At 39.0% G+C, this 15880-nt stretch overlaps 1 protein-coding gene and 1 long non-coding RNA gene across 4 annotated transcripts in view; one reads left to right on the top strand and one right to left on the bottom strand.

The window, feature by feature from the left end:
• Nucleotides 1-2894: 2894 nt before the first annotated feature.
• LOC111818546 lies at nt 2895-3420 on the top strand. Its single transcript, XR_002822511.1, has 2 exons — nt 2895-3224; nt 3294-3420. It is a non-coding gene; the product is annotated as an uncharacterized LOC111818546 (long non-coding RNA).
• Nucleotides 3421-8727: 5307 nt separating this feature from the next.
• The window catches only part of Fktn (fukutin), a 73060-nt gene continuing 65907 nt past the window's right edge, over nt 8728-15880 (bottom strand). For all 3 annotated transcript variants that reach the window (XM_023722949.1, XM_004638066.2, XM_023722950.1), the window contains one exon: nt 8728-9503. In XM_023722949.1, the coding sequence (XP_023578717.1) occupies nt 9290-9503 (214 nt within the window). In that variant the 3' untranslated portion in view covers nt 8728-9289. The remainder of the gene's footprint in view (nt 9504-15880) is intronic.

Genomic DNA, 15880 nt, shown 5'->3' with positions numbered 1-15880 from the left:
TATATATATTAGGTGCTGCGGATTGAACTCAGGACCCTGCATTTGCTAGGCAGGAGCTTATTTTACTGAGCTATCTCCTCACTCCCTACAGTCTCAAGGTATACCCAATTTTCCTATAAATGATTTATCTTTTTTTATGCTGTGCTTAAATACCACATTTTCTTTATTTGTTTGTCTCAGTTACTTTTTTCTCATTGCTGGGACAAATGACACCCAGAATTGAGGAAGGAAAGGTTAATTTAGCCCACAGTTTGTGGAGATTTCAGTCCATACTCGTCTGGCTCAAAGGCAGACTGGCACATGGTAGAGAGTAGCAGTTCATGGTGGTGGAAAACAGCAAAACAGCAAGAACAAAAGGGCAAGAGCAGCAGCAACAGTGGCTACAGAGAGCAAGTTTGTCTCCCATATGTTGCATTCAGGCTATCTGCCCTAGGATGGGTAGAGTGCTTACACCTATAATCCCAGCAGCACTACACCCATGATCTCAGTGGATCATGAGTTAATCAAGAACTGTAGAAGTCTGCCCCGTGACTGCTTTAGGGGAACACCTAGACACAAACCATAACATTCTGCCACAGGACTCTCAAAGATTCATGCACATCCCTTTATGCAAAAGGCATTTTAGTCTATTTCTAAGAGTTGCCAAAGTCCTAAAAGTTTCAGCATTGCTGAAAAGTTCATGTCTCAAGTCTACTCCAAAATCAAAAGCAAACTCTTTGCTGTGAGCCCCCGTACAAACAAAAAGTTAAACACTTCCAACATTCAATGGCACAAAATAAACATTACCATTCTGAAAGATACACACAGCAGGATACCAAGCACTGGGACCAAGGCAAGTCCAAAATCCAGCAGGGCAAACATTAAGTTCTATAATTCCATGTGCAACATCTGAAGCAATCTGTGATTATTTGTGAGCTCCAAAGTCCTTACATGGCTCCAGCCCTATGGCACTCTTGGTAGTAGCTCCCATGGCTTCTCTCTTAGGCCAGCTTTGTTCCCTCCTTGGAGTTTTCCTCAGATGATCTATGTTCCTGTCTTTTCCAGACTTCTGCAGTTTCCACTGAATAGGCTTCTCACAGTGGACACGCTACCCTCTCAGGGTACTGCCTAGCCTCCCAGGTCTTCTTCTGAAACCTAGGTGGAAGCCTTCTGAACCTCAGAACTCCTGCATTCTGAATGTGCCTAAAACCAACACCACATGGATGATGTCAAGGTCTGTTGCCAACTGGAGCAGTAGCCAGGCTTTCTTCTATCCTGGATGTAGGGGCTGAGTATCTGGATCGCTGAGCACTCTGACCCTGATTCTAAGAAACAAATTCTCCACGCCAGTGCTATTCCGGAACCTGGTATGGCCACTGCCATCATTCTGGAACATAGGGCTCTGAGGCTTTTTCCCCAAGGCAAAGTCCCTCACTCTTACTATTCTGAGACTGCGAAGAATGGAGACTTACTGCCTCCTGTGATTTCCTCAGGCCATCTCTTCTCTTGTTCCTTCTGGGCAGTGGAGATTCTGTCAACTCTATCTTTGCATTCCACAGCTTTATTGGAGCTTCCTTTCTGGCCAAATTCACATTTTAAATCATCCTGCTGGGCTCTTTGCTCTTGATTCTCAACATAAATCTGGCTAAAAGCCCCAACAATAGTCATGCCACTGCTTCAATATTCAGCTGCTTTGAAATTTCTTTTGAAAGACTAATCAGTCTGCCATGCTTAATCTGCCTCAGGTAAAGTCTCTGGACATGAGCAAAATGCAAACTTTGTTTCAAGCCAAAACACGCATCATCTGAAGTCCAAAAACCAATGTAGTCTTTCTTCCCAAAAGAAATCTCCCCAGCCTGGTCTTTATAGGCAGGATTTCTATCAGCCTTCTGGTCTTCTGAGCTCTGACCAGAGTCTTCCATACAGAACAGCCGAAGCTATTCCAGCACTTCTGTTGTAGGTGCCATTTCCAAAGCTTTCTTATTTCTTCCATAAGCTATTCTCAAAGCCTTGTAATCATTATCATTATCTGTAGATGACATGTTTTATTCTCTCCAATCTATACACCTTTTATTATTTTCTATTTTTATTGCTTTGTGGTACTGGGGCTTCAACAAAGTGCCTTGTGCATGCCTAGCCTTTGATTTCTTTTCCTACTGCAGTGGCTAGAACTTTTAGTGTTGGGCTAAATAGGACTACTGAGAGCAGACATTCTTGCCTTTTTCTCAAGCTTCAGTCTTTCACTATTGCATGCTATCGATCAAATTAATAAGCATTTAATTGTAAATGTTCTACATTAAAAGTTCAGATACCTTCCTTCTAAAACTTGAGTTTTAAAGTCACAAGTATGTTTGGGTTTCATTAATCTCTAAATTTATTTACACAATCACATGCTTTTTTAGTTTATTGATATGGTTTACTACATTGATTTTTAGGCAGAATTAGCCATGCATATCTGGAATAAATATCACTGATCATGGTGTGTCTTTCCTTTTTTAGACACTGTTAGATGTAAACTAAGGTTTATTTCCTAACTTATGATATTCCCAGTCCATGGCTGTTAACTTCACAATTCCAGCTTCACTCAAATCCTATAGAAAGATAAGTTGTTCCAGATACGTCATGGTCTCTCATATTAGGTGTTTTCTCTTGCTCCAGTGAGACAACAAGCCTAACTTTGTGTGCCTGCAGCTGTGTTCCTGGCGGACTTTTGCTGATGCACTCCGTCAGAGTACTTTTGGGCTCCCAAGTCTACGCATACAAACCTCTAGCATCTCTGGACTTACAGAAATACTATGCTGGTAGTGAGATGGCCATTTTTACCAGGCAGCTTATAAATGGAAGTGTTTCCACGAAGGCTTTAAAAACAAACATAAAAGAATTCGAGAGATTAGAACAATTTTTATTCATCATCCCAAAATGAATTATATATTACAAATTCTGATCAAAATAGTATCGAAGGTATTTTCAGTAGTACCACAAACTGTCCATACACGATGACAAAACCAAATAGTAAACTGAGAAGCATACACTAAACTGTATGTTTGTTTACAAATCTTGGACATAGTTTTATAGTTATGAAATGGAAGAGCCACACAAAAATCTGATATAATTTTTATATAACACATGAACTATTCTCCATGCTCTGAATAATCAAAGCCTAGAAAATCTTGTAAACAACTTTTAAAAAACAAAATACAGTATATCTAATTCTTCTTATACTCCACCTCTTCTGTGGAAGTATAGTCTATAGAAGTCTATAGACTATAGAAGACTATAGTCTATAGAAGTCTATAGACTATAGTCTATAGAAGTCTAAGTCTATAGAAACAAGTTTGGCCAGCAAATTGACATTTGCATGGGATCTTTATTAGGTTGGGAAGCTCAGAGTACTGAAACAGATTTTTTTCATTAGCAAACTTATACTTGAAAAAAAAAAAAGAAAGAAAACTTATACTTGACTATCGTAAGCATTGGTTCAATAGCTAACACCACTGAATTGGTCTATCTGACTTATAAATTATAATTAGGAATTATGTGTGACGTGGAACAGCTTAAAGTGACATCAAAGAGTCTACTGATTCTTGCCTAGTTGAGAAAGAATCATACATTTGGGGATGGAAAATACACATGAATATTTTCAATTCTCCTTTCAAAACAGGTATACATCAGCAGAGACGCTGTATTTTTGTAGTGTTGCGGATTAAATCCATGCCATGTACAGGCTAGGCAAGTGCTTTACCACTGAGCTATACCACCAGGCCAGCACAGACAATTAAATAAAACTAAGAATCCCAAGTCAGGATTTATAGTGAAGAATTACTTTGAGGAAAAAGCTAAAGGACTGAAAGGCAGGTCTAGGAAGGAGCAGGAAGTGTAGGGAAGCAGAGTGAGCTGCCTGGGACAAAGGAACTAAAATAGAACACACGGTAATACTAGGAGGCAGCAATTTTGCCAACAAAGTGAAAACATAAGTTTTGTTTAGAAAAGGAGGCAACACTATAAAGTCTCTGAATTTATAAACCATACCGTTTGATCTATGATAGCTTGGTAAGATTTTTTTTCTTAACCAAATTCAGTCACACAGTTTTTCTGAGTAAACCAGTATATACTGACCTGCAATTTCTGTCATCTTATGAATGATAATTAGAAGGGAAACTTGAAGCTAGGAAATGCCACAGTTCTCAAGTATTTACTGTGAAACCTGCACTTCGTATTTTTCTTACTTACTCCTCTTAAAAACCTTTACAAGTACGCATCATTCCCCAACTCACCCATGTGGAAACTAAGGCTAATGGGTGCCCATGAGTGGACACATGAGGAAGGAAAGTGTGATACAAATACACATGGAGTTTTAGCAGTAAAGAATTACAAGTTTGTCACCGGTGAGGAAATGGATGGAACTTCAGAGCACATTAATCAAAATAAGCCATCGTGTATACATACCACATTTTCTCTATCCATTCATCCGCTAATGGATATATATGCTCTAAGATCTAGCTCTTACAACTTGTGCTGCTATAAGCATGGGTATGCATGTATAACTTCTTTGCGAAGGATACCTACAAGGGGGAGAGTTAGGTCAAACTGAATGTCTACTTTCAGTTTTTTGAGAAATCTCTATAGTAATTCCATAGTGGTTGTATTAGTTTATATTCCCACCACCAGTGTAGGAGAGTTCCTTTCCCCCCCCACATACAACAAGAGTGAAAAGGAAATAGGGAGAATTGTTATTGTGTGTGTATGTGTGTGTGTGTGTGTGTGTGTGTGTGTGTGTGTGTGTGTGTGATTTTTCTTTCTGAGGTGAGATGGTATGTCAGTGTAGTTTTAACTTGCATTTCTCTTACATCAGTGATGTTGGACATTCTTTCATGTATTTACTAGCTATCTGTGATTCTTCTAAGAAGTATCTATTCATTTTATTAGGCCTTTGGGATTACTGGCTCCGCCATAAAGAAAGAAAACCTTGAGACATTCATAGGCAAATGGATACAACTCGAGAACATAATGTTAAGTGAAATAAGGCAGATACACAACTTTAGTTATTTTAAAGGGGGAAAGGCTTACTTAGTTGACAGTTTGTAGAGCTTTCAGTTCATAACAGGCTGGTTCCAACACAGGGTGGCTTGGCAGAGGGACAGCTTTTCATAGTGGCAGAAGATACCAAAAGCAACAGGAGCGAAAAGGGGGAGGTAAGCTTCTTTTTACTCCTTTTATCTTACCTAGACTGCAGAGGACTGCTCCAGCAGTCACCCACCCACTGGAGATTCAGCTACCTCTAAAGAAGTCCTGGGAGCCATGAGGCTTTTGGATGGTCATCTAGACACACACCATAGCACATGCTGTTTGCCCTAGTGCCTCCTTCACATTGCTACTCTTGTACACTGGGACCATTATTCAGTAAAATAACGGTAACTTGATGAACACAAGCACTATCATTGTGAGTCAGTATCTAGCTGATAACTGAGCTGGCTACTAAGGCAAATGCACCAGTAGAGTATGGAGATTTAATGCCCTGGACAAAGGAATGACTCAGGTCTCAGGCAAGGCAGCATAGAATGCTGTGACATTGTGTCATGCTGCTTAAAAGGTGTGCTAAGACTTCTAAATTGTTTTCTGGAATTTTTTTATTTTATTGAGAAATATCAATAAGACAGTTTCAAAGCTGATAAAAAAAGAATAAAAACCATGAAATCATTACCAAAAAAAAAAAAAAGATGATTAATAGGACAGTTTCAGTAATTAATACATTGTACATTGTTATCTTCTTAGTAGTTATACATAGTGAAAGAAGTAGGCAGGATATCCTATCCAAACACTATTAGCACAAATCTTTCTTCTCATTGAATTAAGAGAAAGTAGCTGTATATCTATCCTAACTGTTCTGCATATTCAGATACAAAATGGTCCTTCCTTTGCAGATACACAACTTTAAAGATTGTATGCTTCCTCCTCTCTCTCTCTCTCTCTCTCTCTCTCTCTCTCTCTCTCTCTCTCTCTGTCTTTTTTAAACAATGCCTTACTTTGCAGCCCAGGCTGGCCTTGAATTCAGTGATCCTCCTGCCTCAGCCTCCTGAGTACTGGGATTATAGGATTATATAAGTGAAATCATGCCCCGCTTGGTTTCAGTTATATAAGAAACTAAAACATTATAGAGAAATAGAGAAAAAGGAAACAGGGAGAATTTTCAAACAATTTCTATGTTGTCATTTCAATATATATATGTATATATATGTTAATTTGTTTCATTTATATTACTGGTTTAGTTCACTGAAAAGAAAGCTTTGTACTCTTATCTGTCTCCTTTCTGTAAGTCTTGTCCATGACTCGTACTAAGTAACATCTTGCCATTCTTTTCAGATTATGGTACACAGTGTATTAACTACTGCTACTCTCTAGCTCTCATAAAGGTTTATTTTAGTTTTAGTTTTTCATAAGTGTGCTTTTTTATATTTTCTGTAGCAATATCTTTATCTATTACATTAAAATTAAAAACTTGTACCTTAAGGACAAGTAGTGTATGTTTTCTCGAATATGTGGACTCTAAAAAGAAGATGGCAGAAGGATGACTATTATTAGATGAGAGAAAGGAAAAAGGATCATGTACGGCTATGGGTAGGGTAACAAAATATGTTATGTGCATGTATAAAAATATCACATTGAAGTCCTTTTTATAAAAGTATAAGCTTTAATAAAAATAAAAATAGTTAAACTTGAGCTGAGGTACCAAATACTGTAGCTGAGATTTAAACTCTGGCCTTACTCAAAAGCTTGTTGTCTTTTTAAATCAACATGTTGCTTCCCCAAAGTGCAACAGTAAGAGGTGGTCCAGTGCAGATCTTCATGCCAGAACAACAAAGAGGGAAGGGGGGGGCCAGGAAGATGGCTCAGTAGAATAAGCGCTTCCCTGGCAAGTATAAGGGCCTGAGTTCAATCCCCAGTTCCACAAAAAAAAAAAAAAAAAAAAAAGAAGGGAAGAGGAATAGTAACTGAAACATTTCCTCAGAGGAATTCTTTTGACTGGTCATTAAATAGAGCTACTAATACTAATGACTATGATTTAGAAAGGAAATCATGGTACTTTTTCTACTAGGTTTATGAGGGGAGAGATCTCCTAGGGGTTCATAACATTAAGAATAAGAGAACAATTCATTTTTAGGACGGGAAACCTGGAAAATTTTGTAGCTTCAGGCTAGTGATATCAGGAAATTTTTAGCTGCAGAATGGGGGGACCTCAGAAGTACACAGCTCAGGCCCCTTCTGCCATGCTGTTCCTGTGTTTAAGCCAGCCAAATATGGACAGAAACTTCTAGGCTGTGAGTTATAATAAACTTCTCCCCATTTAAGCTCCAGGCATCAGGTACTTTGTTCCAACAATGAAGAAAATGATGAGGCCATCTGTTATGTTTGTTTTGGCACATGACAAATGAAATTAAGGACAGTTATTTAAAATTTTGTTTTTCATTCTATGGGCTATTTTTAAGCAAAGAGAAAGCTAATGATGATGACCTGTTATTTTGGGGTGAGTTTGCTAGTAATCTACAAAAGGCTCCTGAACCTGTGTACATTATTTATGAGAGGACACAAAGATTCCGCATTAAAAACACACCCTAAGGTAGACTATTACCTACCATCCATCAAGGAAGGCTTTCATACTGGTTTTAAAATTTGGAGGGACTGGTATAGGTTACTTTCCCTGACTGTGGTTTGGGACACTATCAGCCCATTCCCTCAGATCTTTCACTTTTTCTTTTCTAAACTTATTTTGTGGCAGTGCTGGGGAGCAAATCTAGGGGCTTGTGCATACTAGTGGTTTCCATATTTAAGACTCATTATTCTCCAGTGTTAGAAGAAAATCTGGCAAGCTGCTCCAAAAAGCAATCCTAAATAGCACAGTAGACATAAGATTTGGCTTCCTTCCCCAAAGAAAAAGAACAGTGCTTATCACTGTTCTGAACTTCCTTTTATCTCTCACTTAGGATACATCTTGCAAACAACTAGTGAAGACATGAGCGAGACAGAGCCATCCAAATCCACTCAGGAACAGATCTTAAGGGAAAAGAAAACTGCTGGGATCCACATCCTGGTACTCAATAATGAAGGGAAGTCTTCACCAATATTCAACTGACTGAGTAACTAGAGACAGACAAAGGCTTTACCAACACTTTCAGCTACGGTGAGGAATAACTGCCCTAAGTTCACCATACCTTCCCTTTTGGAGACCTGAAGTACTTTTTGAAGAAAATTAACAGGTAGGTTTTTATTCTATTTAAGTTGATACACAGGCCATAAATTAAATATAAGGAGCTATGATTGGTGAATAAATACAACACAAAGCCTATTTAGAAAATGAAAGGTATTCTATTAACATTAGCATTAATGTTAAAGTTGGAAGTGCATGGATTATACAGAAAATATGAAATGTCCATGAATAGTTCATATTCTTATTGAAACAGAGTGGTTGAGGATAAAATAAGGAAAGTAAGTTTTGTGAAATAACAACTCTTTCAGAATCAAGTCTGGTAGCACAGTCTTGCTTGGATGATTTGTCAACAAGTGCCAAAGGAGGTCAGAGAAAATATTCGCACAACGGATGGGAATTTCAGCATTGCACAGGCATCAGCGATCTTCTCACTTCAAATATGAAAACAGTTAAGTGTATGGAAATGTACTTGACAGGCTGGAAATAGGTTCTTACCTTCCCTTACAGACTAACCCTGGGTTCCAAATCAATTTCACATCAGATTTGCTTATAAAATCCATCTGTTGGCATCTTTCCTTGATGCCACATAAGTCTGGTCACTTCACGATTAGCCCAGACTTTACAACCTTAAACACAGTGCTAACATACCAGCTCACACCCGGAGGACAAGAATGGTTTTCTCTTTTTAACTAGTATATCCTTCCTTAGCTTTTGCCTGATGAATTCATTTTCTAGTCTAAACATTATTTAACATTTAAAAAACTACTAAAAAATATATGCTATTCTACTTCAGCTCTTCAAAGGATAGGGGAGTTTCTCTGAAAGGGAAGTTGGGGTGCTTACAAAAGGCATAGGAAAAAGAGGTGGATGTTTGCTCTTGCACCTGATTCTCCACTGTAATCTTGCATTTCACTTGGCACACAGAAATTGCACAATACACGCTGTTACAGAACTCAATCAGAAGGCTCAGGAGTTATGACTCTGTCCTCAGATGTCCTGTTTGTGGTGATGCTCTCACTTACATTTGGGGAGTAGGTGTGGATTTCTTAAATAGTTCCCCACTTTTCTTTTTCCAGAAGAGAAATTCTCCCATTTCCACTTAGTATTTCAGTATAACTGGATCACCTCGTCCCATTCGGAAATAGGCCAGATTCCATTGGGCTGCACGTTGGGTGGAGAGTTCTTCCAGTCCCATGTCTTTATGGGAATCTTCCAGCTCTTGCCATAGTTGGCTTCAATGTATTCAATGGTTTCACACGGCACACGGACCTTCATGTCCACAAACTCAGTCCAGCACAGTGTAAACTTGGGAAATAGGTATCTGCAGCAAAACGAAAACAATGTGGGGAGGAGTTAGGCTTAGACAGTGGAAGACCCACGTAAAGAACCCACATGCTAGCATATTTCTGACCTAAGGATGGTCCTTTACTACTAAAAAGTTTGAGGACAGAGTGGCTATTTAATGTTTTTAACTGTCTAGCATCCCTTTCTTCATCCAGTGTTAATATCACTCAATTCCACTCTATGTTTGCAGAGGACCCAGCTCAATTTCTAAGCTTCAGAGATAGGTTAAAAAAAAAAAAAGTCAGGTCTGGCCAGTAAGTTATAATGACTGGTTCAGAGATGGAAACATATCCAAGTTTGGTTAAAAAAAAAAAGCCAACTGTGAGATTTCTGTAGGGATCCGTGGGGGAAGTGATTTCAAAACAAATTATCAGATGACGAAGGAAAGTGATAATTTCCCTTCTTGCACAACCAGGGTTTGCTAAGGATGTAGAGTAAGTATCACCCCAGGCTGCATTCCCAGCTTCTCCTTTGGTTCCACACCTTACAAAATCCTACTCGTAATTTCTACATTTCTTTCCTTCCTCTCAAAATACTCAAGAACATCTTTAAACCAGACTAAGTACTATTGTTTATAATAAATTTAACTGTATCTACTGCAGAAGTATGTCAATTAGTAGGTTATGTTTCAGGAGTTAAACCCAAAACATATTTCCAAAATATACTTTCATTTAAAGGAATTAAATCTGATATATGGTAAGGAAAGCTAAAACCAGCAGATCTGTTTGACTTAAGATTACACAGAACCTTGTATTCTGCAATGGTCTTTTTCTGAGAAATGGTCTTCCCATATGGAAGAACTCTTAGGACCAAGATCTGAAATGGCAACAGCAGAAACCCTAGGAATTTCCAGTATCAGAGATTAGAGGAGGAACAAGAAAGAACCAGATTTCAGATGACTGCATTGTGCAAACACGACCTAACGGGAGCTCTCATATACTCTGCTTTGCACTGTCATATTTTGCCACCAAATGAGCACAGAGCCATATATAAAAGTGAGAGGTTGGATAAATTCTAAAGAAAGCAACAAGTGCATTCTACAAAAATCAGAGGGTGCTGGCAGTTAATGGCAGTCCCAGCTGGCTTCTGTGAAAGACAGCTACGGCAAATCTCGGAGCTCAGGAAGAAATAAGATACAGCTTCGCCCTACCATCTGCTGGTCCCAATTTTACCCTGCACACTCATATTCATGGAACTGCTTTTTTTGTCATCAGACAAGTCCATCCATCATCAGCCTCCACCCTCCCCAGTCAGGTGCTGGTCAGCAGGATGAGCACCTGTCTAACACTGTCAAACACTGAAACTTAAATAAGGCAAGAATCATGGGCTATGTAGTAAGTATAGCAACACAGGCTAGCAAATGCCTCTTTTAAAAGTATTAGACTGTATAGCAGTACGGTGAACCTATGGCATGTGTGCCAATATGGCCTGTTTGTATCACTGAAAGCTCTAAAAGGTTAGCCATCACTGCGCCATAGTCTCATACAAAGCTGAAAGAAAAAGAAAACACCTAGGGACTGGGGAGATGGCTCAGTGGAGTAAGCGCTTCCATGGCAAGCGCAAGGGTCTGAGTTCAATCCCCCGTTCCACCTGCCCCCCCCCCCAATAAAAAGAAAACACCTAGACAGGGCAAAACAACATTATAGATTTAACGATGGCAATGTTGGGCAGTGAAGGATTTATGAGCCAAACCAAAACATTTAAAACGCTGTACACAATGTGAAAATAATGCAGAAATTTAATTCAAATGTTTATTTTTGTTCCTAGGCAGAAATATCCCTAGACTCCCTGTGGTTTTCTTTTCCACGATTATTTTTCAATTCACTCAGGAAAAAACAAACAAGTCCTAGCTTCCTAGGAGAAGAGGAAGGATAAACTATAAAATGTGAAAAGTAATCATAAGCTAGGGAAAGGGAGGCTTGAGTGACAGAGAACAGCACACGCCATGTACTGTCCAGGTTACCAGTAAATAATGATTCAGATTAAAATCACTTCGGGACTGCGATGTTACCTTGGGCTTAAAGCTATGATTAAGCTTGGCTGAGCTGCTCACACTTTAAAATACAAGCCCTAGAAAAGAATCTAAAATGTAAACAAGATGCAAAGTTGCACTATGGAAACTCTAAATCAGCACCTATATAGTTGGGAGCAAACTAGTTCTCTCACAGATAATTATTAAAATCTACAAAGCTACTTGTAGTGGTTAATTTCATGGGTCTAACTGTACAATCGATGAACATAACTGCTAGATGAAAAGAAAGTACTTCTGGGGTCACAGAACACTGTGTTTCCTATTACAGTTGGCAAGGCTGAGTGGGACTACCACATTAAACATGACATAGAACATCTACCACCCAAAGTTCTGTGGGCTCCCTGGCCAGTCATGCCGTTAATCCAACCTAGACTTAAGCAATGGTATTATATTCCTCATTGTTTTTTTTTTTTTTTTTCAGAACCGGGGATTAAACTCAGGCCCTTGCACTGGTTTTGCCTGTGAAATAATTTCTTTCTTTTTTTTTTTTTTTTTGCGGAACCGGGGATTGAACTCAGACCCTTGCGCTTGCCAGGGAAGTGTTTATTCTACTGAGCCATCTTTCCAGCCCCAATAATTTCTAATAAATTCAAATACACAACACATACTATTTCTGATTTCTTTCATTCATAATGTCTTGAAGATTCAGCCATGTTAGTTAGTGTATCTAGTAGGAGCTTATTCCTTTTATTTCTTATCCACTGTTTATTATATCATAATTCACATATCTGGTCACTGGGAGACAAACATTTGGGTTGTTTTTATTTTAGGACTAGTACGCATAAAACTACTATGAATACTTATGAACAAGTCTTTTAGTGGAAATTCGGTATATATTTCTCTTGGGATCCTAGTCAATAGTAATATAATATATTTCTACTTAATTGAAATACTTTTAAGCAACAAAATATATACCAGTTTTTTCATTTAATTCCTAGGGTGATGTTTATAAACTGCCTGTAGTGGGTTGCTTTATTGCTAATATTTAGAGCCTCTAGGAAATGACTACTTCTCTGAGCTATCTTGCAGGTGTAGCTGAGTTTTGGGTTCTGAGTCTGCTGCAAGATCCCACTTCCTAGTTTGTTGGGGATGAATGCTGTTGTCAGTTTGGCCTACCTCCTTCGCTCTGGCACTGTGCCATTGTATTTTCCATGACCCTTAGTCAATCCCAGTCTTGGAATACCAGAACAGACAGCTGTTTAGCAAAACTGCTTCACTTTTGGCTATAGTGGTACCAGTGACAATAGTATTAAACACAGCTTACAAAATGACAAACTGAGCTGACTGTGAATTTGTCACATTTAACCATATAAACTAGATTTGTGGGTATATAACAAAACCTAAACCTTTCCTAAACCAGGAAATTATATGTAGTATATAGGTCATTAACATGTGAATTTTTCCCTCAGAGGTTAAAATTTGAAATGGGTTAAGAAGAAAATAGAGATACAGAAGAGATTAGAAGGATTGAGGACAAAGGGGGATCACGCTAACTTTGGAAAGTGGTGCAGAAGATTGGAAGAAAAGGCTAGAAACTGTGTTCACACTCAAACAAAAAAAGATTAAATAATGAAGAAAAAAACAAAACAGAGAACCAAAACCAAAAACACCACAGCAAAAGAGAGGGAGAAAAAGAGAAAAAAGTCCACTTCCAGGTTTGTCTCTGCTGTCACTGGTAGATAACGTGTGGAGGCAGAATCTCATTCCAGCTGATTTATCCCAGCAAGCCAGCAGTAGCTTCTTGGGGGGGATGGTGAGTAATCTCAGCTGGAAGAGACCAGACCCACGCAGCCTGCAGCCACACTGTCCAGGGGCCTGGGCCCAGTGGGGAGCTGCCAGGTGCAGCCAGCTGCTGCTCTGAGGGCTGAGCTCAGTCGGTCTCTCACCGGGGATTGAACTCAGGCCTTTGCGCTTGCCAGGGAAGCGCTTATTCCACTGAGCCATCTCCTCGGCCCCTCCCTCTCCAAGATGGCTCCTGGCCAATGGCTCTCTCACATGGGACAACCAACCCTTCAGCACTCACTGCCAGCCAGCGTAGTCCCTCACTTCCATCTGCTGGTCCTCCTCACTGCTGCATCTCCATGGAGGCCCTTAGTGTCAGCAGCGGTCACTGTGTCCACAGGTTTGAACTGCTCCTCTCACACAGTGTGACAGAAGGTGCCGCTGTCTCCTCCCTTCTTCACTGAAGTTTCTCTCTTCACTCTCTCCGGGGGCTTCAATTCATGCTTCAGATCCTTCGTGCATCCAAGACATCCACCTCCCTCCTTCCTGTCTTCCTCATGTTGCCCTCTTTCAGCATCTGGATGGCCACTCTCAGAGAGGCTCTTCTCTGCTGCTTACCACTCCACCATCTTGGTGCTCCTTCTCCTCAGTTTTTTAAAAATGTAACTTTACTTCACATGCACAAAAGATCTGATACTTATTCATTCTGAAAGAATTGTCTCTTAAAAGAATCAAGTTCACTATACAACTTCACATGTACAGTGTAACACACATTCCAAGGTGTTTCCTCAACCTCTCAATTTTGTATCTACCTACTTACTAGCAGTTTAGGGATATGATTAAGGAGACCTCATGTTGTAAAACATGAACACACACATATAGCAGGATATAAGGTCATTTTAGAAAAGTCAATGTTTTTAATATATTCATTTAAAGAAATTATTCAAATTCTCCTTTTTGGTTTCATAGCTGTAAGAGACAAGTATGTTTCCTGAGCACATAAGAAGCTGTGAGGCAGACTGTGAAGCAAGATTTGCTGCTTACTTCTATTCTGTAGCTTCCTGAGAAGCAGAATGATTGAAAATAACTAGAGTGACTTAATTTTATGGTTTTAATTTGCTAAAAGTGCTAGATTAGACCAAGTCACCAATGCAGTGTCTACAAAAATTGTATACTACACTTACAACCTCCTTTAGTTTCCAGAAAGGTTCAGGCCTCACACAGCCCAAAAGATGGACCAAGATGGATTTTATCCATCAGGTAGAAAAGACAGACAAATGAGCAAAAGTATTCAATGAGCATGAGAGGAAAAGAAAAAAACCCAAAAACTATGGCAGGGAAGAGGAAGTGGAGAATACTTCTAGACAGAGATACCAAAGAGTGAGTGATTACAAAGAGGCGGCAACTCAATGCCCTTGACAGGGTATAACGCAAATATGTATCATGAGTAATAATCTGGTAGTGTTAGCAAAATGCTTTACATTTTGGAAGAAAGCTAAATTTAAAAAGTTTGAGTATCTAAATATAATGGGATATCCTGAACTGGAATGAAAAAATGGACACTAGCAAAAAACTGGAATACAGATAAAAGGACTAGGGATGTAGCTTGGTGTTAATGCCCTGCATTCAATCCTCCGTATCACAGCAAAACAAAAATCAGAACAAAACAAAACCTAACAGGGTGGGCAAATAGCTCAGCAGATTAAAGCACCTGCAGGACCAGGAAGGGGGCTCAGTGGAATAAACACTTCCTTGGCAACTGCAAGGGTCTGAGTTCAATCCCCGGTTCTGCCAAAAAAAAATTAAAAAATAAAAAATAAAGCACTTGTCTTTACACAGAAATTTAGAAATCTAACAATATACAACCTTGTAGCAGGACAGTCCTGTGACTTTTTTGTCTCATGTTTTCATTTATTACCCTTTGTGTGTGTGTGTGTAGAACTGGGTATTGAACTCAGGCCCTTGTGCTCACGAGGGAAGCACTTATCCCACTGAGCCATCTCCCTGGCCCACCCCCCCCTTTTTTTTTTAAACAAACCTTTACTGGAGAGACAATATGGCCATAATTGGTATGTCATGACAAGCAGTATGTAATTAGAAGACCAGAATGACAGGCATTCCAAGCATGACCCCACCATTACACATTGCTTTCTTCAGTGTAGTTGCTTTGTTCACAGGTATCAGCATATATAGTCAGGGTGAGAAACCTATCAATTAACTGCTACTTTCAAAAACATGCTGAAGATTCCCAGGACCATTACCTTTCTCATCTTGTGCATATAATGTATGACTCTGCCCCTGTTATGTTTTCTAGCTTTTCTCCTTGCCCTCTCTTTGTTAACTAAACCTCAAGTTCTCATTTTCTTAATTGAGTTATGCCTATTTATATTTCTTCCTTTAAATGCTTATTCTTATCTTTTTAAAATTTTTTTTATCTTTTTAATCTTTTTTCTTCATATTCTGGAGGGACTCGAAGTTTAACATATCAATACTTGATGGAAAATACCTGTTCCATGTTATGTCTAAGATGTTTGATATTCAGACAGTGAGGTTAGGCTCAACTGCTTATTTTTTTTTTTTTTTAAATTTTATTTATTTGT

The sequence above is a fragment of the Octodon degus genome, unplaced genomic scaffold (assembly GCF_000260255.1).
Source record: "Octodon degus isolate 3935 unplaced genomic scaffold, OctDeg1.0 scaffold00094, whole genome shotgun sequence".
Lineage (NCBI taxonomy): Eukaryota > Metazoa > Chordata > Mammalia > Rodentia > Octodontidae > Octodon > Octodon degus.
This window is presented reverse-complemented; position numbering and strand designations above follow the sequence as displayed.